Here is a 27233-nt window from a genome sequence, read left to right on the forward strand (position 1 = left end):
GTATGGAGATTAAGCTGGAAAATAAATATATTTTTTTCCAAAATTTTTGTGTTTTATTTGTTGGACCAAGTTACTTCTGGGACTATCCTCGTACGACTGGATTAAATATCGTATGCATTCTCATTGTAAAACTGAAATTCAATCTTGCCCACAAAACTACACATGGGAATTATTATTATATATCTATCAGACAACCACAATCTAATCTAATCTCTATATATACAGAAATAAACAGACATCTTATTCTATGATATGTGCTGTTATAACAATAATTTTAGTATTTGTCGGCTTCACCGTTTGTCAATAAGGATATTTACGAATCCAAATTTATGTTTAAAGTAATGGGGGTAAGTTGAAAGACTATGCAATATTTAACATTACATATATTGTAACTGTTTTATTGAATACGACGCATGATGTTTCAATGGAATTATTTGTAATATGATTATATTGTGAGAGCTATTGTAAAATCGATAGTTGTATCAATAATATTGTGTGAAGAGTGGAATTCATCATTTATTTATTAAAGTTAACTGTTTCTTCTAGCACTGAAATTATTTAAGAAGTCATGTTTTAACAAATTCTAATTCATATAGCTATTATTGTATTAAATTATTATAGATTGTTGAAATATATTAAGAACGAAAATTACTTTAAACCGTTTTTAGCCATAAGACTTTAGAGACTCTCCGAAAAGCAGTTTGTTTAGTCAAGCCTTCATTTGCTCCTTTCTTTTAAATCCAAATCACACCACCCAACTAAATCCATCACAATATCAGCCCTGTAGGGAAAATTTTGTCCTATGCCAGAGCGCAACCTAAATTATTCATCCCACTTGAATGATGTTCGCATCCCATTCACAATCAGAAGAAATCTCTTCCTCTCTCTAATGTTTAGAATTTATTATAGCTTTTATAGCTTATCAAGAACTAGAGCTTGTCTCAATAAGCTAAAAATATTGTCATGAAAGATTAGGTACCTTCAAATTTTATTTTACTAGAACAACTATTATACTACAACATCTATCTAACGGCACTTCATTTCTCGACAATTATCTATTAAATATTTATCGTTAGTGATGTTTCAATAAGAGCGCAAGATTTCAGTGTTCAATGAAACATGAGACACTGCACTTATCGTATGATAATAATGTAGTTCATGCTTCAATATTCCATTAATTTTTTCTGTACAAATTGATTCAATCCATTTGATCGACTCTTTATTTCAATATTCAAGTGCTTCCAATTAGCACTCTTACTAATAAAACTGCATCTACTATTCATCTATAGTTTTGAAAAATAGTCTAGTAACCGCAAAAAATTACATATTTTCAAGTGAAGATAGATACCTTGCACATTGGAAACGAGATTTGGCTAAAAATACAGTTCAAAAATTTATCAATTTACACTGGGTATTAATTAACATAATCCCACTTTAAATAATATACTAGACAGTTATTAGGGAATCATCGGAATAGCCATTTTATTAAAGCAGACTTTACTTGCTATTACTTTTGGTAAAGTCGACGTTAGAATAAAGTGATCGGGTCGCATTCGACACATAGTTGGTATTTCTAACCTGAAATTTCGTCTTTTTTATAAAGGGGTGTTAGTTACGGGGATTAACTATAGGGTTATAAAACACGATTTTCTTTAAAAACACAATATCATTCTTATAGCGAAAACAAAATCTTTTGGATTTGGACATCGTATACAAATAAAAAATGAGAAAAAGAAAATAAACCACACAGCAAACACCGGAAATTTGGTCATGTATTAAAACCATTATTCTTTTATCTTCATTTCTAAAAACACATGAGTCATATAGGCAACTAGTCATCGAGCAAAAAAAGCCGATTTTAATATAGGTCATACCTTCCTTTATTAAAAGACGGCACTTTATTAAGAGCACTTTATTAATGAGGCCTCGTGCGCATGCATGTCACAAATAAAATCGATTTTAATAAAATCACAATTCCGACAATTCCCTATCACGAATGCCTAACTATATAATTCCCATAGTTTCAGATATGCAGTCTATTAGGAAATTGTATAAGTCAATTATGGTCTGGTAGAAATAAAAGATTGTGGAGCGGGGGCGGCGTGCTATTATTTTTCTTGATGTTAACAAGCATCCAACTGAATTTTATATGGTCTACATATCATCAACAACTCCCAAAATCAAGCCCAAATATTACTTTTTCTGCCTTCGGTATGGAATTATCAGTACAAACCACCAAATCGATTCATACTAACAAGACGTCCGACATTTTCTATAGTATTAACCAAAAGATAGCACAGTACAACAGAGAACAAATAATCCACAATCAACAAAATTTTGAAGCCCTACGAACAGATTCTGTTATTTTAGTGATACAAGTACATAACAGGATTTCTTACTTGCGTTATTTAATTGGTAGTTTGGCTAAATCTTCGAATATTTCTCAAGCTCTCCTGATATTTTCTCATGATTACTACGAAGAAGAAATAAATGACTTGATCAAGAGCATTAATTTTTGTAAAGTTATGCAAATATTTTATCCTTACTCTATACAAACTCATCCCAACGAATTTCCAGGAAGTGATCCCAATGATTGCCCCAGAGACATAAGTTCAGAGGTGTAAGTAAGTATATATTGATATAATTTTAAATTTTGGATTTCAAAGTTCTGTTTACATCAGTATTCAGTGATAGGATTGAGTATTACTCTCTCCGTGTAAACTCTTATTTTGAGACCGAATATTAACAGGACAAGAAGAGACACTTTTGGCTCCCCGCCTATCTCACTAACTCTTTTTCGATCGTTGGTAGTCACCATGGATAAACCGTTTGTCCACCACGTCGTTTCGTAGACGTGGTGGACACACAGACACTTTACATTCTCGTACCATTTTCCGGCACAAGTTTCCCAAGATTAGTAGTTTGTAAGAAACCTCACATAAAAAAATCTTATGGGGTAATATCTGGTGATCTTGACGGCCAGTGTATGGACCTACGATGTCTAATCAATCATTAAGGAAAAACAATATTTGGTTAATTACTTATTAAGAGAGAATAATGATTAACTTCGTCTTGTTTAAATATTATGTATTGATTAAAATATGGTGTTATAAATTAGTATTAAATTACCGCTGCTTTATTGTCTTCGATAAACTCAGTTACTTTGAACTGTTTAAATTTCAGTCATTAGTTATTGAACCTAAAAGACAATTACCCTACTTTCAACTCAAAAAAATTTTTTCTTGGAAAATTTTATACAGACACGAAACAACTTGTGATTTTCAAGAATCTGACAATATGACGTTGAACGTGGCCAATAAAAACATGGTGCTCCACTATGAGGTTAGTTATATTTTCGCTATATTCAGTTCATCTGTCTGAATTACATTTCTAATAGAATCATAAATAGATTCACAACGAATTGTGTATTCACCTACCTCCAAAGGTTTTGAATAAACACCGGAAGAGTCTGGCCAAATACGCGGATTTCGCAATTGAGATTAAACAAATGTGGCGTAGCAAAATTGTGGAAATAGTCCCAGATATTATGTCAGCAACCGGCGTCGTGCCTAAGACCGATAGCATCACCAAATTTGGATTACCAAAAAACACTTTCGCCGACATCCGGAAGGCTGTAGCCTGTAATATTGAATATTTTGAAGTTGAACGTGGCCAATAAAAAAATGGTGCTCCATAATGAGGTTAGTTGTATTTTCGCTATTTTCAGTTCATTTATCTGAATTACGTTTCTGCTAGAATCATAAACAAATTCACAACGAACTGCGTATTCACCTGCCTCAAAAAAGTTCACAAATTTGTTCTATCTAATCGTAAATTGAAATTGCATGAGATAACTGAGGCCATACAAATACCGAAAGGCAGTGTGTTTACAATTATGCTTGAACATTTGATCATGAGAAAGCACTTACTCACAGTCGTGTTGATGATTCAGAGCAGTGTTTGGCCATGTTCACACGTAATAAATCATATTTTTTGCATCGATATGTGACAATGGATGAAACATGGATCCATCACCTCATTCCCGAATTAAAACGATCATCATTTGAATGGACTGCAGCCAAGTGAACACGTCCGAAGGGTCCAAAGGCACAACAATCAGCTGGGAAGGTTGTGGCTTCAGTATTTTGGGATGCGCAGGATATATTGTTCATAAACTGTCTCCAAAAAAGAGAGATAATTAATAGCGAATACTACATAGAGTTGTTGGATCATTTGAATGCAAAAACAAGAAAAAAACTGCCTCAACGATGGTTAAATGGAACGAATTACATTTCGAATTGCTTTCTCATCTATCGTATAGTCTATATCTGGCCCCCGGTGACGACTGATCTCAAAAGAATGCTTGTCGGTAAGAAATTCAGTTCAAATAAAGAAGCAATTGCTGAAACTGAAGACCATTTTGAGACACAAGACATATCCTTCTACAAGCATGGCATCGATAAGTTAGAGAATGCTGGAATTATTATATTGCTCTTGAAGATTACATTGATGAATAAAAGCGATTTTTGGTAGAAAAATGTGTTAGTTAGTTATACGACTTAATGAGTGATTTTTTATCATTTAGATGTTAATTAAAAATAATGGTTTCGTTATATTTGTGACAGCTTCAGCAGAAATCATAATTTCTCATATTTGTCTCCTAAATTTGAAATACTTTCAAGCAATTACTTTTCACTCAATGGAATGAAGTGACAATAATAGATTTGTGACCATAGTTTCCATTTTTTGACATTATTTATAACGAAAAATAATAAGTCCGCGCACGTATGATTAGTCAGAAAATAGTCCATATTGTGTGTTAAACAATGATATGAAATTATAATTTTTTAGACAAATCATTAGTTGCAATCAACTTTGAAATTTCACATCACCTTCTTTGCTATTTGAAATTGAAATTTACGATGGGTTACCTACAGAGGGTTGATCAGAATATCAAAACTTTCACAGTTAGATACTAAAAGTTTAAAAATCGACACGTTAGAGCATTTTCTTTGGACAAGATAACACTGGGGGCGAGATTCTATCCTCTCCTTGTATCCTATCGAATTAAAATATTTGTTAGAAATTATTCTAAAAACATCCCTTTTTTGTTTGCTCTGATTAACTCTGCAATCACTATTATATAATATTTCCTATCTCTGATAACAAAATCTCTTTGTTTGTAAATGGATCTTCTGATGAACCAAATAAATAGCTGAATGAATAAAGGTAAATTAACAGTGATGAAAGTTTTCAACAAATCTGATTCGCATTTGTAATAATAATAACCTTAAATTATTTTGAATCTCGCACCGCATAAGAATAATAAAATTTCTTGCACAGAGTGCAAAGATTTGATCTTGCTTAACACATTAACTACATACATAAATTATGATAACCTATGAGAGAACGGAGGCTTAATATCTGATACATTGAAAAAATGTGATATGAAAATTGAAGAACCAGAGACCTAGAGGTCATGATTATAATCTTTTACAAGGAATTGATCACGTATTTTCCAATCAATATAACCATTATTTATTATTGACGTACGCATTCCCATTTCAATAAATATTTATGTCTCCAAAGTTCTTTATCTATTTTCTTTTTAGAATAATTTCAACAGTCTCCGTAAAGAGTTTCAAAAACACATTTTTTGTATTTCCATTTCCATTAAAAATCCTTGATATTCCTACGAAATAATCTAAAAAATAACCTCTGTATTTGTTAATATATAATAATTGTTAGAAAGTGTTGTTGTAGAGCCTTTGTCTTGAACTGTAACAACGCTTTGAATCCCGATATATACGGCCATTATCGTGAAGCTAAGTTCACTCAAACTAAACACCATTGGTGGTGGAAAGCTAATAGGGTTTTCAATGAACTCGAAGTGACTAAAAATCATGAAGGACTTGTTGTTTTTCTTGAGGAAGATCATTATGTTGCCGAAGACTTCATTCATGTATTAAAATTAATGGAGAGGAGCAGAAAAGCAAATTGTGCAAACTGTAACATACTCTCCTTGGGAACGTATTCCAGGATAGTCAATTATAAAAAAGACTCAGATAAGGTAAGAGACAACATGAAGTATTCTCATATGATGAATACTTGGAGATTATTTCCAATATTCAATCTTATTATCTTCCGTTTTATCTTCCAGTTAATACACTATTGAATTAGTTTAAGCCAAGTTCAAGAAATTGTCAATTTCAAATAGATAAATAAAAAATATAATAGATTATAATAAACAGTAACAAATGAAGCGTGTAAACGTAAAACTCTCCTTGTCTATCTTAGACAAAATTGAGTGAATCGAGATAAAGTTTCGTTTGGCTGTTTTGATAAATATCATTTGGGCATTGGGGAAATATAATTTAGTACTATATTGATTGTAAACAAAGTAATTTCGGTTTTGTAATATAAAATGAAACACTTTTTTTAACAAAGAATAGTTTTTAATAAATTATATATTTTCCATTCTGCTCACTGACCTTTTGTCATATTTCCTCATAAAATTTCTGGTTCTTATCAGTAAAAACTGAATCGGGAGCTATTGAAGGTCATCGTCATTTATGAAAATTTAAAAATTTAATAAATTCTGCAAACTTTGAAATAAATGCTGAACAGATAGTACCATATCGAGGCTGTATGGGGGATGTTGCATAACTTTCCAGCCAAACTGTTATACTTTCCCACGACTTGCTAAATATGTATGAGACCTTGCATTATCATGGTGGAACACTAAACCTCCGATTTGAAAAATCTGGCCTTTTTTTATTGCTTCATCCAGTTCAGTTTTATCATTAATTCTTGAAAGTAATCGTCAGAATTGATCCTTTTGTTCCTTGGAACCAGCTCAAAAAAAAACACTTGTAAACACGTGAAATTGACAGCGTGAGCTTTTTTGTTGTTTTTCTGCTTTCGATGTGGTTTGTGATATTTCATCGTGTTTTCTCTATGATCGTTTTCGAACTATGATACTGTACAGGATCCATTTTTCACCACCAATGAAGAAAAGGTCGATTTCATTTCGTTTAAGATGCATATCTCAAATGTTGATTGTTTTCAAGAGACCCAAATATCAAGCTTCTTAACTAGCCTAAGACATTTTAATTGTTCTTAAATTGTTGGGTACGTTACATGTAGCGTCGCAAACTTGCGAACATTTATTTGACGATTCTCTTCAATTATACGTTTGATTTGAACATCATCAACTTCAGTAGGCCGACCAGAACGTTGCTCATCAGAACGGAATTTTTTATACCAATTCTGATACGTGCACTCTGTTGAGTAATGAGTACTATAAACTTCACATGTGTCTTTGTGAGCCGTAAAATATGCCAAAAATGTTCATTTCTGCACTCCCTTTAAAATTAATTCACAACTAATGGCTTTAATAAAAAATCACTCACTACTTGCTTCTGAAGTTGCGTCAATGTGACCAATATCACGTGACAAAGCATTAACATAAGTTATTTAAAAAATAAACAAGGCTCTCTATCAGTAAAAAGCGAAAGTACTCAGTTGCCAATCTTATATAATATAAAAGGGTAAAAAAACTTTCAAGTATGGACACGAAGTTTTGCAATATCAACATGGATAAGGCAAGTTTTGAAACAGAAAATATTGTCAGTGTTACAAAAAATAGAACTTCATTCTAAGCTAACAATATTAATATTCAACTTAAGTTTCTTCTGTCTCCAATAAAATATATTCAGCCGCTAGTTCTGTAGATGTATCACTTGCCTTCAAAGGTATAACTGCTGAAACTATAGAGAAAGTTAACTCTTCTCATTTTTGCTATTCTAAACCAAAATGTCTCATTTTCAACCTTTTTTGCGTTTAGAGTAACTTCTTCTTGGATTATGTTAATCAAAAAGGTTTCAAGTTATTTTTTTCTATTTTTAAAACGGCTATTGACTTTATCTGAATTGTGGGCACGTAATTTCCAGTCCATCTCTGTATTTTCCGAATTCTACATGAGTATATTCTAGAATCTGTGATATTAAGCTCCTAAGCTCCTTTCTTACGCATTCATAAAAAACTATGAAGTATGAATGGAAATGGAATAATTTCAGTTTTCTATTATCGTTTAATTTTTTTATACAGTGAGTTTACATAATAACGTAACTGGCTAACATTTCTATTATATGCTGATAACCTCTTCTATCTCTCTAACCTCAATCTATCTGCCGTCCATTACCAATTAGTTAACTTATTTCATTATAACGCTGGTTATCACAGTTTTTGGCCTTCCAGAAAGCTCGTCTTTAGTCAAGCTGAATTTAGCTGCCCAAAATTTTACGGTCTTGAATGATGATGCATAGTCTCTCAAAAACAGATATTTTCCGAAAAATATTCACTGATATCATTGTCAAACAAAAGCTAAAGGTCTAAAGTGGTTGAAAATTTAATGAGAATCTATCAAAGCATGCGCAAATATACTTCGCAAAATACATAATAACATCTTCAGGTTGTTATCGTAAACTTTTCAGATAACCCTATATTTGGAAACTGTAATTCTACACGTGGATTGTTTCCAAAATCTTCGAATCACTGCTGAATGAATCGAATAAATATTATATTAGAAGAACTTATGAAACTTGATGTTATCATAAAAATAAATGTAGTTCAATAAAACTAAAAAACACGCTTCTAAATTTTTTTGTATAAGATGTATTAGAAATATGGAACAAAGCCCCCACGCTTTTTCACAATAATACCAATATTTTTCTTTCATTATTATTTTAAGCTTATTTGAAAAAGATATTTTCAGCAATTTCCTTTGGTTTTCTTCAGAGCGTTTTATTAGATCTAAAATTATTTTCCACTTTTTAGCTTCATATATTATGAAAGCGTGCTTTTTTGTTTTTTTTTTCTTAAACTATATTTATTCTCCACTTTTTAGTTCGATTTATTATCGAAAAAATTTTTTCTAGTCATTAGTATTGTTAATTACCAACAGAGGGTTCACGAATGTAAAATTCATCTCAAACAACATAATCAAATTTAAGGTGTTGAATTCTAAAGTAATACTGATGCAGGTATTATAGTAAATCTCCAACAGAGGGCAGACAGGTTTAAAATTGGTTTCAATGTAAAAAAATTTGCACTGACAATTTAAAAAAAATATCGAAAAAAAAACAAATTTTTGTTATAGCGTGAACGGGATTTGAACTCACGATTAACGAATCCGGAGGTTGACACCTTAGCCCCTCGGTTAACGAACGCAACTGAAGTGGTAGGATATACTATCAGTAAGAAGCCACAAAATAGAATTCCAAACAATCAAATAAGCTCATAAAAACACATACAGGTGAAGCTAATATAAGCGTATAAATGTCTACGGAATTATGTTGAAAATTCTCATAAAGAGTGGAGATTTATATCGTAAAACAACCTAATAGAAAACTCTGACAACAACCCATCTTTAATAAACTGATCCTATTTATCAAAGGGATTACCCAGCAACCCATATAAGCACCATTATAGCGGGGAAATGATTATATCGGCTAGTAGTATTCGCATGGTTTATTACGCAGTTGTAGTAAAATATTGACTCAAATTTAAGACGTATCGGGAAAATTACTGGAATGAAATAGGGATGTGCTAAATGTAGACGAATCTAGATTAAATACATGTTTGGTTAGATTCATATAATTGCCACTACTTGTTGAAACGTGCACGGAACCAAACGAATTTTGTTATTAGGATATTCGGATTTGAAGCTGCCATTTCATCTACGAAAAATATGTATTAATAAAATTGCCACGTGGGTTTTTATTTTTTTGATAAAAACAAATCATTTTGGGGCGAATGTTGGCTCATGACTTTTTTATCCGTATTGGTAATGTTGGATTTTATATTTACAAAAATCGACGTCAAGCGTATCGATACTTCGATACTTCCCAAAATAGCATTTTAAAATTTGAGCATGAGGATGGTAGTAATAATCTGCAGAATTTTCAGCAGTAAATCAAAGTAGTTTTGCTAAAATTTCAGTAGGTTTATTTGAAAACAACAGAGAACTATGAGATATTAATTCCCCTGCCAAAAATGTAGTCCTACTGCGGTTTCACGAGTGATTTTGGATAAATAAAAAGAAGCTAGCAGTATAATTCACTCGAAGAAAACATAATTCTATTATTAAACCATCAGTTATGGAGGTTAGAGATAAGGAGAACCATCTCTGTGCTACAGAAAGTGTCCATCAAATTCTTTACGTTAGGGAGGCGCTACTATCACATGAGTATAAATTTTAAATAAAGCGCTAGAAATTCAAGAATAAGGACAGAGAAAGAAAGAAGTGATAATTGACACTTTCTTTCTAGAAATTCTCAATAATTAATTAATATTCAGCGTTATCACACAGTAGCTTTTCTAGGTTATATTTACAAAATTATTTTGTGAATAGTTTAGATTTTGTATACCAATATTTAATTGACGACTCATTTAAAATTTTTTAACACTGCATATTTCTCTCTACCTAAAATAACTAAGTTCATATGATATCTCGTGTAACAGGAGCGCCATTCTAGTCAAATTTTGAATTATAATTTACCATCTACAAGCAGACAGTTTTTAAGCTAAGCCCCCATATGAGATGATCCTTCTTACCTCTACCCTTCATACCATGAGTATTTTGGCTGATCTGATGTGTGATTTAACTGAATTTTTTTATAAGAAGCTGGATACTAAAGAGATCGATGATATATTCAATATATTCAATGAAAATAGATAGCGAAAGGTTATTTTGACTAATCAGTATGTGTTAGTAAGTGGACTGTAATTATTGAAACGAAATGAAATGACTGATTCACTATATTACTAAATATTATAATTGTACAAATTGATACATGTTTACTCTACGAACTGAAAAACGAGTCTCGTGTCTCAACCGTTCTCAACGCAAATCTTACACTTTTTTTGTCAGTAAGCTGCAGCGTCGAGAGCAGGGGGCTGTATTCGGCTAGCACCACGCATGTAGCGGTGCCAGATCTGGCTGAATTAAGATTTTACTGAAAGTTATGGAATTTTAGGGATAAACTCAGAACAGTATGAAATAATGACCTTAATATGATGCTATTTGCTTATATGTCATATAATCGGGTTCCAACATTACCTACAACATTATTGGTTTATTGATTTTTTAATGGGAAACACTACAGTCACACAAACTATTAAGGGATAGGTTACAGGTTTTGTTTTCAGAAGAATACTCCAATCATCCTAAAAAAAACTCAAACACGACAAAGCTTCAGTACATTCATCCAATGATTGAATGTCTAAATAAAAAATCTCCAAAAGCAGAATCTAAAACCATATTGGTTAATTAAATTCAAGGGTTAAAGTTCACTTAAACAATACCTACCCTTAAAACCTTAAAAGCGAGGAATAAAAATATGAAAGCATTTTGATTCAATAATAGGGTACAAATATGAAAAATATAAAAATAAAATATGAAAAAAGTATATAGAGGAAATGCTTAATTTGTCTTATACCTTGAAAAAAGCCAATTTGGAAAGACTACTGAATTTAGATTATCATTTTTCGAATGAAAGACGTGATCGTAGGTGATGTCTTAATTGCGCGGAAAACAAAAGAACAAAACGATTAACCACCTTTTGCTCCAGTGCTTTTGTAGTTTTGTGAGGTATTATGACCCTCCGTTGTTGGAAACCGATATTATAGAAAAGAAATGAACAGTGTCTTAACATCATATTATCACAATTATCATTCATGGAAGAAACAAATTGAAGCAAAAAGTTTAAAGATTGATATTATTTATTTTGCTTACAACCTTTTGGTTGAATTCGCGATACTATAGTATTATTGAGTCAAGACAAGGAGAAACTAGAATGTTTAATTAAATTATATGAATTTTGAGTATTCTCGTCGTTTATATACAAGCTTAATATATCAAATCAGAGTTTTTTAGGTTGAAACGTTGCCATGGATAAGTAGTAAACACAACATGGGCTTAGTTCTCAACAAATCAACGTGGATGAATATTGTGAAATGTACTGACTATTTCTGTACTTATGATGATTATAATTGGGACTGGTCATTACAATATATATCTAAAACATGCTTGAAAGAGAAACTTTATGTTATGGTACCTTCCGCTCCCAGGATATTTCACACTGGGGAATGGTAAGAATTATCTTTTACATAGAGAAAACCCAATTAAATAAACATGTATCACCACAGTAAAACGAAATATAGCCTTCCGTATTGATCCTCAGACTACCTATGTTTCAATTGATTCTTAAATGTATTGTAATTATATTAGTATGTTTTTTTTATTTTTAATGCATGAGTTTTCCGTTGAAGAATCAACTGTAACAGTCTTATCATAATAGCGGTTTGCGAGCGGCTGCGGGGTGGAGCGATCGCGCAACGATTGTGTCGCGAACACGCCACGGCTGCTGCACCGAGCCGACGTCGCAGACGCGTGGCAGAAATGCAACGTTTTTGTCGCGTGTTTGTTGCACACAATACACTCATTAACAAAATGGATTCCGAGGAGGAAACACTACTGTTGGCTGTTAATCGAATGGGAGAGAGCGACTACTTTGTGTTGTTTTGCAAATGAATGAAAAATAATCCAAAAAATTCCGAACTTACTTGCGAATGTCAAGACCTACAGTTGATACATCTGATACAAACTGACTTAAGACATGAAGACACACATTTAAGATTATCAGTGACACCTGAAGAAAGACTCGTAATTACACTATAAGGTATGTTTTTAACAATAAATAAGTTCACAGAAGAAGTTTGAGTAATTATACTTCGTTAATATTATTAATCGGTTAATTATAAGTTACCCACTAATTATAAAAATGACGGTACTTTTACCGTAGCGATTAAATCATTTCACAACAAATTGTATCTTCAGCGTTACTGTTCTCGTCATAAGCACTTGGTGAAGAATTAATTGGCTGCAATGAATTATTCCGGGGAGACTCTGGACTGGATGATTTGGAGCATAGCCTTGTTTTCTCCAAAACATGATGATACGAGGGAGCACCTACGTCCTTTCACATTCGGGTCTCTTTATGGACTGAAGTGAGGCGGAGCGTACGGGTTGGCGTTTGTACCTGACAGAACAAAATGGTGTCCACGTTGCTATTCGCAGCGATCTCATTGCGCGTCCGCAACGAATTCGCTGCGCGTGTGTGCTTTGAAGACGCTCGCAATCCGCTAGTATGATAAGGCTCTAAATTCTTCTTCTTTCTCTAGATATGATCCAAATATATTAGTTTACGTTAAGTGATTATATAACAGCATCTTTTTCTGTGCTTATAAGAGAGCGATTAAGGTTAGACTGGTTTTTCAATGGAAAAGTTACTTCACTGTAAGAAGTATCTCCCACTAACTATATTTTTTTAAACATCAGCAAAATTAACTTATGGAAGTTCTACAAAATAAAAAATTTTATGCCATTAGCTCTTCATTTGTGGTAAACCGCTTTCTACCAAGGCATGTTTTCAATTTTAGGATTAAAGTGGCAAGTGCTTTGTTATTTCGAAACAAAACTGATCAACGTATTACCAATAAAAATTACATCTTTGGAATGTCAAAGAACAGCAAATGGTTTTCTGCATTATTTTCACTGTATTTTTGTTTCTTGGATACAATAGTGTACAGAAATTTCATTTACTGTGACCTATTTAGGAACAATTTCAATTGCAGTACGTTTGAAAGTATTCTAACATTTTTTTTGATCTTTTATGTAAATAACAGTCCTGGACAATCACCCGTATCTATATGGCCAATTTCTAAAGTAAAGAAAAACCATTTCATGAGAAGAAGCACTTTCGAGATAACATTTAGGTAATTTTTTCTCGGTGCCTTCATTTGTTTACCCTCCACCCTCTTACATCTCAGTACCTTTCCTTTTTGTATTCAAACAATTATTTGTAAAGACAAATTTGATGCCCCCAATATAGACAAAAACGGTATTCAAGTGAAAAGAATGTAGTATTCAGGTCAGTTAGATCTTTACATGATTAACAATATAACAATTATTATCACCAGAATCGTTTTACATTTCTGGAGAATAGAAAGGAATATAGGTGCAATTAAACTACGATATTTATCTCAAATATAGAAAGAGTTTATACTAGAGATGAGTTCAAAGTGTACCGTTACTCTTCAAACAAGTATTAGAACTTATCTGGTTGTTAGATCATGTTAGATCATGCAATTTCATATTTAACCATTACTGGTACTTCTTTGTTAATAAAAAAAATGATGTGGGAAATACGATCATGACTCATAATTGTTCTCATGGCGTTTTCTCTACATGCTAAAACTCCACTCTCAGAGTGTTGTGTGTTGACAGAAATAATTCTTATGCTTACTATCGAAAACTAATTACCTGATAATTTTTCGAGACATATCAATATACAAAAATATTTGAATGGTATGTTAATTATTTCATGATAAACCAAATTTCATTTCAATGGCTTTACAGATTCGTAAGCATGTTTCTCCAATTTCAGAAAGGTCGTTGCAGGGCTATCCACTTAAGAACGCGGAGCACTACCTTTACCTACCTACTCCACGTTCAGAATTAGTTAAAGGTTCAATATTTTACAATGTAAAAAAATGCACAATCACTTTGTAAAAACTTTTTTGACAATAAAGCATTTCTCTCTGTCTTTCAACACTATTATAATACTATTATTTCTTACATTTCAGCGGTCTTCATCACTCTAATAACAATTGTGAGCCCACTAAGGTGTTATCAAGGATACAACGCATTTTAGACTTTGCCAAAAGTTATATGTATCCTAATAACTTGACAATAAAACAGAGAATTGGGAAGAATATACCAATAAGAGCGAATGGAGGATGGGGCGATAAAAGGGATCACAAATTATGTATAATGATGACGAGGCAACAGGAAAATCAATAGTATGTTTGTACTGAAATAATAAATTATTATATTGTTTTGTTCAAATCTCATGATATGTAACATACTTTTATATCCTTTGGTAATTTATTTCGTACAAGTTAATTTACTTTTTATAATGTAATGTAATTGGATCAGTTTTTATTTATTCCAAATATGATTGTGATAATTAACAAGGAATGGATTATTTTATCAAAATGTGTGTATGTTACAGGAAAGTAGATTGGCCAGTTACCGTGTAAATTCTACTCTTTCTGGTTATTTTAGTAAAAGTTGATTGAATGCGAGCACTGATAAATTTTAATAAATAATTACCTACTAGCTTCAAATGATTTTATCACCATAAAGTATAATTGTACTATAACTTGAATATTTAATTATTTATTGCAAGAAAACGATTTACCTCCTTGTTTTGACATTATAATGTAATCCCAGAAAGAGTTACAATCTCTTGTGTGTAATTTAACTTACCCCTGTTAGGAACCATTGGGATCTGTTAGTCATTTAGTTGAAGGATCCAATAACGGTCCATATTTTTACCCTCCTTTAATGTATCCTCTGGGATTACCAAATTTCTGTCTTATATTAATGTGATTGTGAAGAATAATAAATGTAGCTACTTAAATTGAAGCTATATTGTATTCATTAAGCTTTATAGTACACGATCTTAATGGGGACCCACATCATAGATGATTGATTCCGGGTGTCCCTTGGAGCTCCATTAAAGTATCAAATTACGTACTTTATTTGTATTGTTGTGACTCGAACGACATACTCATATATAATTATTACCTTTCACACAATAGGATTTTTCAGTATTTAAGAGCGGTCTTAATATTCTGGAGTTCGTTCGAGTATGGTCGTGGGATTATTGAAACATTGTTTAACTACTTATCTCATCATTTGATGGATTATTTAATTAAGTAGCTTTGACATTTTAATACAACGAATATGATCAACCATCATTGGTTAGCCCAAAGATATAATACACTTCTAACTTAACCTGTCCTAATCTTGTGCGATCTGGGTTTTTGTATTAGTTTCATAATATATATCGTTTATTTTAATAATGTAATATCTGGTTAAGAACCTGAGATAACCGTTATTTCTCACTCGCAGTTGTTAGATTCTTGACTCGTAATGGATCATTTTTTCACGCTTTTGCGTTAAAAAAAGTGCTGTAACGTGGTCAAAATTGTGGGCTGTGAACGCTTTCATGATATTCGTTCAAGAAAATCCGTTTTTTTTGTCTAATTAAAAGGAGTGTAGTATTATTATTAATGATGGAGAGTGATAGTGAAGAAAGTTTAAACTGCACACCGGGAAGATGCTGAATCGGCAACTACAACGACTATGAATCTTCTCACTGAGAAATCCAGAGAACAGTATTTAAAGAACGAGTGTTACTAGCTTACTTGGAAACTAAATCTAAAATGTGGAAGTTATCAGTACTTTGGTCAACTTATTCAAGACTAACGATCATTATCTCATGCATGAGGTATGACAGCAACAAATTTTAATGCAAGCTTAGATATTATTTGTAACATCTTTCAGGTTACTTCAATATTTGGAATTGCAGGAGCTCTGCAGAGGGAGGAATTATATAAAATGAAGTGTAACGATATTAATAATACCGGAAATGTTTTAATTATCCCAATACCTGATACAAAAACTCATGTTCAACGTCGATTTACTGTTACTGGTGAAATATCTGACAATAGATTAAACTTGGTAAACATTTATAGAAAGTATAAAAACCAACGACCCACAAATGTCAAAACAGATCAATTATTTTTGCAATATAGAAATGGAAAATGCAAAACCCAAATTGTATGTATTAATATCTTTACAAAAATTCCTTCGTTTATCGCAACATATTTGAATTTACCTAATTCAAAAAACTACACTGGGCATACATTCCGGCGTCTCTATTAGTGTATTACGGTGGTGATATAATTTAACTAAAGAAGCACGGTGGTTGGAAATCCAACACAGTTGCTCAAAGTTGTACTTTTAATATTATTATTACAAAATAAAAATTGATAAAAGCTTTGTTGAATTTTTTTGAGTCTACGGACGTAGAAAAAATTTTGTAAGAAACTCGTGAATAAAGTAACTTTTTTCACTCGTAGGAATTGTCAAACCGTCCTACTCTTGAAAAGAAGTATTACTTTACTCAGTTGTTGCATAAATAACCATTCTTACATTTGCAAATACCTCCACTGACAGTAATCTGCATTCTGTCCCAATTCTCTGTCGCAACCTTGCAAAATATGTAAAAAAATGGTTGGTTAAAAAACAAATTCAAATAATTAGTTCCATTGAGACTGTATCTACACATAATAGTTCATAAAATAATGATTCCATAGAATACCAAACCATACATTTGAATTTTCAAATTTTTCACTCTATAAATAAATGACGATCAATTTCATTCTAATAAAAACAATTATATATTAACTCTATCATTCACACGTCGCAAAGAGTATTATTCAAAGAATGCTTGTTATTTAATAATTCACTAAATTCTTAAAAAAATTATAACCGACTATCAGGATAAAATATACAGGGTGATTGATTGGTATAATAAAGTTCAGTGCCTTCTTTGTCATTTGAGATATAAATTTGAAAATTTGATGCATTATAGCCATCATTAGCCTTCACATTGTAAAATCAGTTTGACTTCCCCATTAGAATAATACAGGGTTGTGATGTATTTTACAGGGTATTCAAAAAGTTTTCCATAAAAATCGTAATAAGTTCAATGTAAGGGAATATTTATACTGAATCGAAATATTGAAACATTACTTTCTCGATTATTTCCAAATGAATCACCTTTTATTTTATGTGAGTGTCGAAAAGTACTATAAACATACTTTTTTTCGAGCATTGGGATATTTTGATTTCTCTGTGCAAAATAATGATCATGTACCTATATTTAATCATTTAACAATTAATTGTGAGTTGATTATGATTTATTTGGCAAAACCCGACAATTTATCATTGTTGTTGAGAACAGTACAAGTGTAAATGGAAATACAAAGAAAAAATGAGTGTATTACAAATGAATTAGAGGAATGAAACAATAAAGAACTTACTTACTAAAGTATAAGCACAAGTGTTGATTATCGGAATGACCTCCAAACATATTTGCATGCTTGTTAGCGATCATTGAAAGAGTTACTTACATTACGAAGCATTTCTATAGAAACATACCGAAATTCATTCCGTATTCCCTCCATCATGTGGTCGCTTGTTGCAGGAGATATTTTGTATACTTGATGAGTCCATTTTATTGAAGAAATCTGGTAACCGTGGTAGTCACTGTACTGGTTATAACTTTTTAAATACCCCATAGAACATATCACAACAATATATTATTATAAAGGGAAAGACAAGCTTAATCCAAATATGCAATCAAATATAGGGTGTTTATTCGAAAAAACATAACTTTGATATAGCGCATTATTCCGGAAACAAAGATTTAAAAATGTGAAAACAAATTCTGGGCATAATCCCTCAAATTTTCAAATTTAGCACGCAACGGACAAAAGAGGCACTGAACTTTATCACACTAATCAATCACTTTTATTTGTGTGTGTTGCTACAATTCAATGAACATTAAATGCGAATACATCGGATGCTCGACATAGTTGTCAGTCGATTTTGTCTATTTGTAAAGGACCCAAAATCTGCAATTCAACATCTACACTTCGTGATTTTTGTGTTTAACGTCACTTGTGGCTTCAAATAAATTAATCAAATTCAATGTGAATTCGTCCTCCTATCAATAAAAGTTGATGTTCTTATTTATTTCATTTTGAAGAAACTGTGTTTCAAGCGTGTATCGGGTATTCGTTGGAACACGATTTATATGGAGAACAACGTCCGAACTTCTTCGTGAAATGTCTTCAATATCCAGGACAAAACTAAATAGACAAACTGATACTTAATATTTCCAAACATCAGAAAAATCATTTCATTAAACAAGAAGCATACCTTAAAAACTAATAATACGTTGGAAAATTAATAGTAAGAAGTAAAGTATGCTACTTGGAGTATACATATGTTATTTTAATTATTAAAGCAGATTTTTGGTATGCTATTCTATTGAAGGTCAAAGATAAATTCCAGCATTTTTTTTAGAAGGGAAGAACTTATTCAATTTTCTCGTGTGACTATTCTGTGGATGCGAATAATATCGGATAATATCAATATTCTCCGATATTTCGCAAAGAAATGTGTGTAGGTTTATAATTTTTGATTAAATGAAAGAGAATGGATCTTATATTGATAAATGTTTTATTTAATGTCGGCAAATTATGTATGGAATACAATATCAGATGAATGTCCGCCTCTGTTAGCCTCACAAATACGAGCCCTTTGAGCACATTTTTCGTTGCATTCTCACAAATTCATGCGTTATTTTATTAATTTCATGTCGAATATTTTGTTTGAGTTGCTCCAACGTTTCTAGTTTGTTTGCATAAACCTTGCTTTTCAGATGTCCCCACAAAAAGAAGTCCGGAGCAGTAAAATCAGGCGACCGAGGAGGCCAATCAACATCACCATTACTTGAAATATTTTGTATACAACGATATTGCTCCCCGTTGACAGTTACCGTTACGCCGTTTTCAGTTTCAAAGGAGTAACGTCCAATGATTCCTCCTGACCAAATTGCACACCATACTGTCACTTTTAATGGATACAAAGGTGACTGATGAATAATTTGAGGGTTTTTCATTGCCCAGAACCGACTATTCTGTTTATCCACATATCCATTCAAATGAAAATGTGCCTTGTCACTTATTATGATTTATGACGTCATGGGCGAGTTGTAACATCCTATTGGTATATGTACGGTTGCGTAAATGGTATTCTAGAAGAAACTCTTTTGTCAACTGAATCTTAAATGGAAGCAAATGCAAATCCTTGAGCAAAATTGTGGCCAAAGTTGTTCTTTGAAGACCAAGCTCCTAAATAAGGGCAGTAATGTTTTCAGCCGATCTTGCAGTAAGTTGTGGTCCATGCTTGGGCCTATCAGCTACAGTCCCTCTTTCTTCTAAATCATTCATGTTTTAACGATTAGAACACGTTGGTTTACCGAATATTTTTCCATAATAAATTTGCCACGTCTCTATTTCACGACTAACAAATATGAACTGTCAATACTAATGTTTACCAAAATGGCGACAAAACAAAGTGGTACATCTTCCCGGCTGACATCCGGTACATAACAATCAATAATCGATGAAAATTTCCTATCTAACGATGTTGAACTATATGTTCAAAGTTATTTTGAATGGAGATTTGCTATAGACATATTGATTAGAAATGAATAGCGATTGAAATAAAAGTATTCATGACTTATTGTTGTCATATAGTAAAGTATCAATTATTAGCCAATCCAACATATCTAGGTACTTTCACAACAATTGCGTAAATTATTTCACTGTTTTGTTAAGTACCATTGACTTATTGGAAATTATAATTTCAACAAAGTTTGCATTTAATCATTGGCATTAATTTCCAATTGCTAATTTAAATTTTAAATTCTCATTAATCCAACAAATAAAGCAATGAAGGTTTTTTAGAATCCCAAAAGTATTCTTCCAATGCATAATCAGATAAATCAGAAGTGACTGCATCACTGATATTTTCCGACTTATTTTTATTAAAAAAAAATGGCCTCGATATAAACTTTTAGATTTCTACTGTTTTTATAACTGTGTTATCATTTGAATCACAATAAATCAAGTCAAGTACTTTTCTTCAGTTTGATAAGGGCATTATTTAAAGTTGTTGTTTGAGTGTTGGTTATTTTTTTGTGCGAATTAGTTCTCCGGTGAATAATAATTTCATTCAAAAGCAAATAGCGCTCTCTTCGACAACAGGTATTTATAAACTAGTAGGTAGCTGAATAGTCAATCAGAATTTATTATAAATATCAGGAAAAGAGTGATCCTAAAATATCCACTTGTTCATGATATAATATGGCGCAGATCTTAAAGCATATTTTCTTATTGTATTATCTCACCAAAGGAACCATTACGTGGTGGTTCAAACATATTCTAGTGCGACTATATTAGCTGGTCGCTATTCATTTATAGTCAATAAATACATAATTTTATTTGAAAAGCATTATTCTGCTCAAGACAACTTCATTTTTCTGCTCTATAATGCAGAGCTATACGTTGCAACAGCTACCAAGGATTATTCGAATGAAAACAGTTTGCAGAACGGCTATCTAGCAACCCTGGCTTAAATCAAATATTGGGATATTCTGAAAATATGGTTGCAAAATACAAACCTCGACGTATAAAAGTATAAAAACAAGTTAACAAATAAATTATTTTATTTTTTAAAATCAAGCAAATTTTCATCTCTCTTGTTTCCAACGTTAGTACTGACTTGTGGAGAAATTAATCTATACTATTATTAGTACGCATAACTCTCCAACATTGATCGATTTAAAAACTTTGATTTCATATAAAAATGGCTAAAAAATTGAGAGCTAGGGATCTCGGTTACTATTGAATGATTCATTCCACTTATTATGGAAAATGGGAAGTTGCACTATCTTGTTGAAACTGTATGTACCAAATTAGGGTATAATTTAGCCAATTGTGGTCGTAATTTGTCTTGCAAGGATAATTAATCAATTTTTCTGGAAGTTGATCATGGTTTTAAATCGTTCAGCTTGTATTTTTATACGCCCAACTTAATTTTGTCGAAATTCATGGACGTTTAACATAAACGGATATTCATCAAAAACAGACTGCTCTCTCCTAGAATGTTATTCGTTGGTCAGCATCATCCAGTAATTTCTGTAGGGTTACAAGATTGTAAGCAAGTAATTTATCTGCTGACGTCTAGCTAATTTCAATCATCAGATATCTACCTACTACAGTTTTTTCTCATTCATTGATTATGTTCCATAAAATGATCATGTGTACAAATTTTTAAGTATCAGAACAATTTCCATCTATATAAAAGTACCGACTACTTTTTCAAATCGTATTTAAACTATAGATTTTATCAAAATGCAGATTCTTTAATTGAATCTGGGTTTAAGTGAATCACATTTTCTCTCTCAATAGTTAAACTGCAAATTATTGACAAACGTAAAAAAGAATTTTATTTTTAAAATGCACAAATATATTTCAAACATTGTTATAGATTGTGGCGACTTGGCCTTAGAGGAAGCTGAAAAAGAATTGCTTCCCATTCTTATCATCAGATTTATCAAAAAAATTTTTTCGTGTATATTTAACTAATTAGGGATAGATTGATAATGTCACGAACAAGTTCGCAAAATGGGTCCTTAAGCCGGCCCTGTCCGGCTATTATGGAATTTTAAAATTCGGTAACGTTAGATGTACGATTGAAATATCAGGAATTCTAAAATTCAGCGAACATTTGTTGTTTGCTTTTTATATAACTTTTTATCATAACAGGCGGTTTGTTTACATTTTTCTTAATAATTGCTGGGAACGTCTATTTATCCATTTGTTTTGTTCCTCTATTTTCTAGAACTTTTAGAATTATTTTGGGATATAAAGGAGTTTTTATACCGCAGTTAAGTTCAGTTTATAATAAATAGTCGTAGTGAACGGACCGAAATAAGAAGTAATCGAAGAATTTAACTAAATTATTTAAGTTAGTTGAGTGATAGCGATAACTAAATTATGTAAATTAGTTAAGAGTAGTGTGAGGTGTTTTAAAAATTAAGAACATGAGAGACACTGTGTATCAATATCCCCCACAAATAGAAATTGTTTAAATAAAGAAGAAAAACATACAGTGATATTAATTATCATACAGTCTTTGAAAACGATAAGAAATAAGACAATTTTGAAACTGTATAAATATTTCTACTTTGATTTGAAATTTCATCGTATATTAAAATCTGGGAGCCAAAAAAACCAAGTTTGGTTCTTTGTTCCAATTAGATCCAATAATTTACAGTAGTTCTTGAACTAAATCAATGTCTTTCAAGTATTGCTAAGCCTTAGGATTATGGGTAGGACATAGACACATTCTCGCCCTATGGTTGTCATAGCAGAAACACAAGAAAAACCAAGTAGAGAAAAAGTGGTTAACTATCTAACCGTAGAATAGAGGTTACGAATCATATGTTTGAAAGGGGAAATTGCAAAATTCTTGAGTACTATAAAAAAAATTTATTTGAATTTTTATATAATTTTTTTGACAAACGCTTAATTCCTATCATAAGCTGGATGCAGGTACTCGTTTATTCAATTTATTCTCTCAGTCTTTTATAGTTTTCTCCCAATTTACAAATGGGATTCGAAAAGTGGTTAATGTAAGTATTCACATTAATTATTCCCATCTTAATCAATGCATTCACGGCACAGTTTGTCAACTGAGAGATAGCTCCGACAAAGCATGTCAAACTGTCCGCGAAGAGTTTCAAATTCTTTTTCAACTGCAGTTCGGAGGTTGGGAAGGGTCCAATGAGCGACGAGTTCGGAAATTGTGCTTGAAATTAGATAAACATAGTTTCGTAATTTCTCGTTCGCAGATACGACGTAACAAAAAAACTCTCTCCCGAAGCGTGAAATTTATCGGTATTCATTCTGAAAACGCGTCCACTCGACGAGCACGTTTTACAATGACAGAGACAGAACTGCCTCAAGCACGAACATGCTTCGTTTTAATCTTTTTCGACAGCGTTTCCAATATGGAGTGTAGAGAAGGAGTAACATCTCTTATGGACGGTACGTTTAAAATGTGGTCTGAATTCTGTAGGGATAATACGTGGCGCTGATTGTACTATGGGATTGAGATCTGAAGTTAAACACTTACTGTATAAGAAATTATCAAAGTTGTGACTGACTTTTGATTATATTCATGTGAAAAGCTGTGCAATCCTTAATATCTTATTAGATTTTTATTTTTTATTAAGAACTTGATATATTTCTGTACCTGCTTGCATAAGCTAATTACCAATGATATTTTAACAAAACTATAATTATTATATTTGTTGCGGATAGAGTTCAATATTTTATTTCTATGAACCAAAATGTTTTATTTTCAATTATTTTATTATTCTTATTGATATTTTTATATGACTATAACTATTATATTAGTTGCTAATGAAGTTCAATATTTTATTTTTATGAACCGAAACATTTTTTTTATTATTCTATTATTTTTATTGATCTAATTATATCGCTATAATTATTATATTAGTTACGGATAAAATTCAATATTTTATTTTAATCAACCAAAATGTTTTTTTTTATACTATTTCATTATTGTTACATGATTTTACTTTTTTTTCATATTAGAATATATGTATTATCTAAACCAAATAAAAAAACTAAATAATAAAGTTAATTTAACGAGATTCTGTTTTTTTAATCGTTTCATTATTTTAATACTACTAATTTCATTATCACGGTGCATTATTTAAGGCATTACTATACAGTTATTTTCAAATCAGAGCGTAAAATTCAAGCAAATACCCTCTATAATCAGCGCCACCTATTTACCCATCAAAAACCAGCTCACATTTTTTAACCCAGAGACGTTCCTCCTTCTCTACACTCCATAGTTTCCAAAGTTATGAGCGTTGCCTGACTTATACCGACCTCTGTAGTTTAGTTCGCCATTCCCGTGACAGATGCAGTCTGCATCCCCTTATTGATAAATGATATGAAGTAAAGCAACGACCAATTTTCATCTTCGATATAGTTTTTCGTTATTTTCTTTCAATAGTCTCCAAAATAGTATAATTTTGCGTTACATTACAAAAATTGGAAAAATATAGTATTGTATTTTTCCGTGGCAGCTCTGAGTATTATTTTATTACCTTGAAGGAAAAATCAGTGGCAGGCAATATTGTTAATCTCAACTATTATCAAATTCTCATTAAATGAACTAATATTCTCATAACTGTAATTAGAGGAAACATTCTATTCGTTTCATTTATTTATTATAACCTCAAATATTTCCTCAATTTTTGTTGTTTCTTGATATTATCACTACTCAAAACTTAAGATTCACTATTCGAAATTAATCTTTATTCTTACTGTAAACTTTCAAAGGGACAGAAAAAGAATAAGGAAACTATAATAGCTCGGCAAATTTCCAAATTATCCAAATATCTCCAAAACATTTTGCACCTAATGAAATTGATAAATCATCTTCAATTGATCATATGAAAATATCTATGAGTGACTCTTGTAATGTCTTAAATTTATATATACTGGGGGCTTTGAAATTAGTGGAACAAATTGTAACTTCGTTAAGAAAGCATAAATAATATTTTCATTAACAACGATGGATCCAAGTCTGCTCCTTGGTGAGATGCGGGTTGTAAAATCAACATATACAGATTTCTCTTAATAAAACGGACAAATAGAGATATTCGAGTGGTTTCCAGTTAAATTTAGATATCGCCACATATTATGAATTAAATGAGATACATTTTGCTACTTTTACCTACTACCTATCATGGCTGTTCCAATGAGTGACACATTTAAGCAACTTCATCCGACGTTTTTCTATTAACGCCGTCAGCATCCTGAAATACGTTTAGAATTAGCGTTTCTGCTGATAGTTGCAGACGAGTGCAAATAACTTTACGATTTGCTTGTGCGTGTCTGTCTGATGCCTGCAGGTTTCTCTAATGTATCCACCAAACCTTTGTGAATTTGAGTTGTGGTAAACTTTTTTGAACGTAATTGTTCACTCATATTCAACACAATATATCCATTTTGATACTAAGATGTGATTATCTCGAATTAGAGCTTTTACACTAGTCACGCGTCAACAGCTACCGACTTTTTAATTTCTAGCCTAGTCTATAGGGCAACGCCAAGGCCCCAGTAAAAATAAGGTGTACTTCAAAATCAGATCTCGGGATATTTTGCTCATCATCACTACGTATTATTGAGATATTGAGATAAAATATGTCTGAGGTTTTGACATTAGAAATAAGTGGCAAGGTTTTTAAGTAGGTAGTTAAAGATAATTCATTTTTTTATATGACCCAGGTTTTGGTTGCGGGTAATACATGGCATTACGGACCTTATCATACAAGCGGATTGCGAGCGTCTTCAAAGCGGAACGGGCACGCAACGATCACAACGTACACGCGTAGCGCAACGCAACGAGGTCGCTGCGGATAGCAGCTTCGACATAATCTTGTACTGTCGCGAAAAAACACCAACTCGTACGCTCCACATTACTTCAGTCAGACATGAATATGAGAGGACGTAGGTGTTCACTTGTATCATCATGGCATCATTAGGGGATTCGGATATTGAATGAGTGAAATTCAAAATAGTTACATAATATGAGACCATAAAAGCAGAGAATTTAGTGATCGTAATTTTAAACGAGGGCATGGGAAGAGATTTGCATTTTGTTCATTGAAGGCTATAGAGAAAAAACAATCAAGGAGAAAAATTTATCTTAAGAAAGATTCAAACCAATTCATTCAGACTATAAAATCATTGCCAAAATTTGAAATATAAGCATATGTCTAACAGCTATGCTCCAAACTATCCATATTAGAGATATTTTACAAGTCCAGAGCCACCACGGAATAATTCATTGCAGCCAATTAATTCTTCATTAAGTGTTTATGAGGAGAACAGTAGATATGATTTATAATGATTTTTGAATAGTAATTTCCTAAATTACCAACTCATATTATGAAATAATTTAACCGCTAGTGTGAACCCACCATTATTTTGATAATTATTGGGTTATAAAACTTTGACGTTTATTATTATTTAACTAATTCATTTTTGTACTAACATAACAAACATAGAATTGAAACATGGTTTGCGCTTACGCGAAAAAACAATCCCTGGGCAAACAGCGTCCAGAAAATATTATGAAGTGTGAACGTAATATATTTCAGATTATTTGTGATCGATCAAGTGAAACACATTTATTTCTTCCGATATATCGTATAACCGAAAATTAGCAAAAATATTCAATTCAATTAAGTTAGGAAATATATATAAACACTCGACGATTATCTGCAGCCAACAGTTCGGTTTTCGCACACAATTTAAACTTGAAAATGTAACCTTGAATTCAGCAATGAAGAAAACACTACATAAAAGTGGCAAAGGACAGTAGGTGATGAAAATATTACGATAGAAGATGTAATTTGTAACACATTTGCTAGCTGTTAGCTGATAAAGACTTAATTTATAGGAAAAAATCGTTGTCATTCTGTAGTACTAACATCTATTCTAAAATAATATATGACATTAATAATATATTATAATATCATTAACCTAGAATAAATAATTTAATAGCAGCC

At 31.8% G+C, this 27233-nt stretch overlaps 2 protein-coding genes across 9 annotated transcripts in view; one reads left to right on the forward strand and one right to left on the reverse strand.

The window, feature by feature from the left end:
- The window catches only part of LOC130898141 (uncharacterized), a 55944-nt gene that overhangs the window by 26960 nt on the left and 1751 nt on the right, over window positions 1-27233 (reverse strand). The gene's annotated exons all lie outside the window — the stretch shown is intronic.
- Window positions 234-27233, forward strand: LOC130897798 (alpha-1,6-mannosyl-glycoprotein 2-beta-N-acetylglucosaminyltransferase-like). Of its 8 annotated transcripts, none has more exons than XM_057806705.1 (7): window positions 234-347; window positions 2022-2620; window positions 3261-3342; window positions 5753-6070; window positions 11939-12153; window positions 14710-14925; window positions 25948-27233. In XM_057806705.1, coding segments are annotated over exons 1-7 (1449 nt in total). In that variant the 5' UTR covers window positions 234-329; the 3' UTR covers window positions 25949-27233. The 8 variants fall into 8 exon arrangements, with proteins under 8 accessions (XP_057662688.1, XP_057662689.1, XP_057662687.1 ...); XM_057806706.1 differs by lacking the exon at window positions 25948-27233 and adding an exon at window positions 19428-19482; XM_057806704.1 differs by lacking the exon at window positions 25948-27233 and adding an exon at window positions 16478-16975.

This window comes from Diorhabda carinulata, chromosome 9 (assembly GCF_026250575.1).
Source record: "Diorhabda carinulata isolate Delta chromosome 9, icDioCari1.1, whole genome shotgun sequence".
In the NCBI taxonomy this organism is placed as follows: domain Eukaryota; kingdom Metazoa; phylum Arthropoda; class Insecta; order Coleoptera; family Chrysomelidae; genus Diorhabda; species Diorhabda carinulata.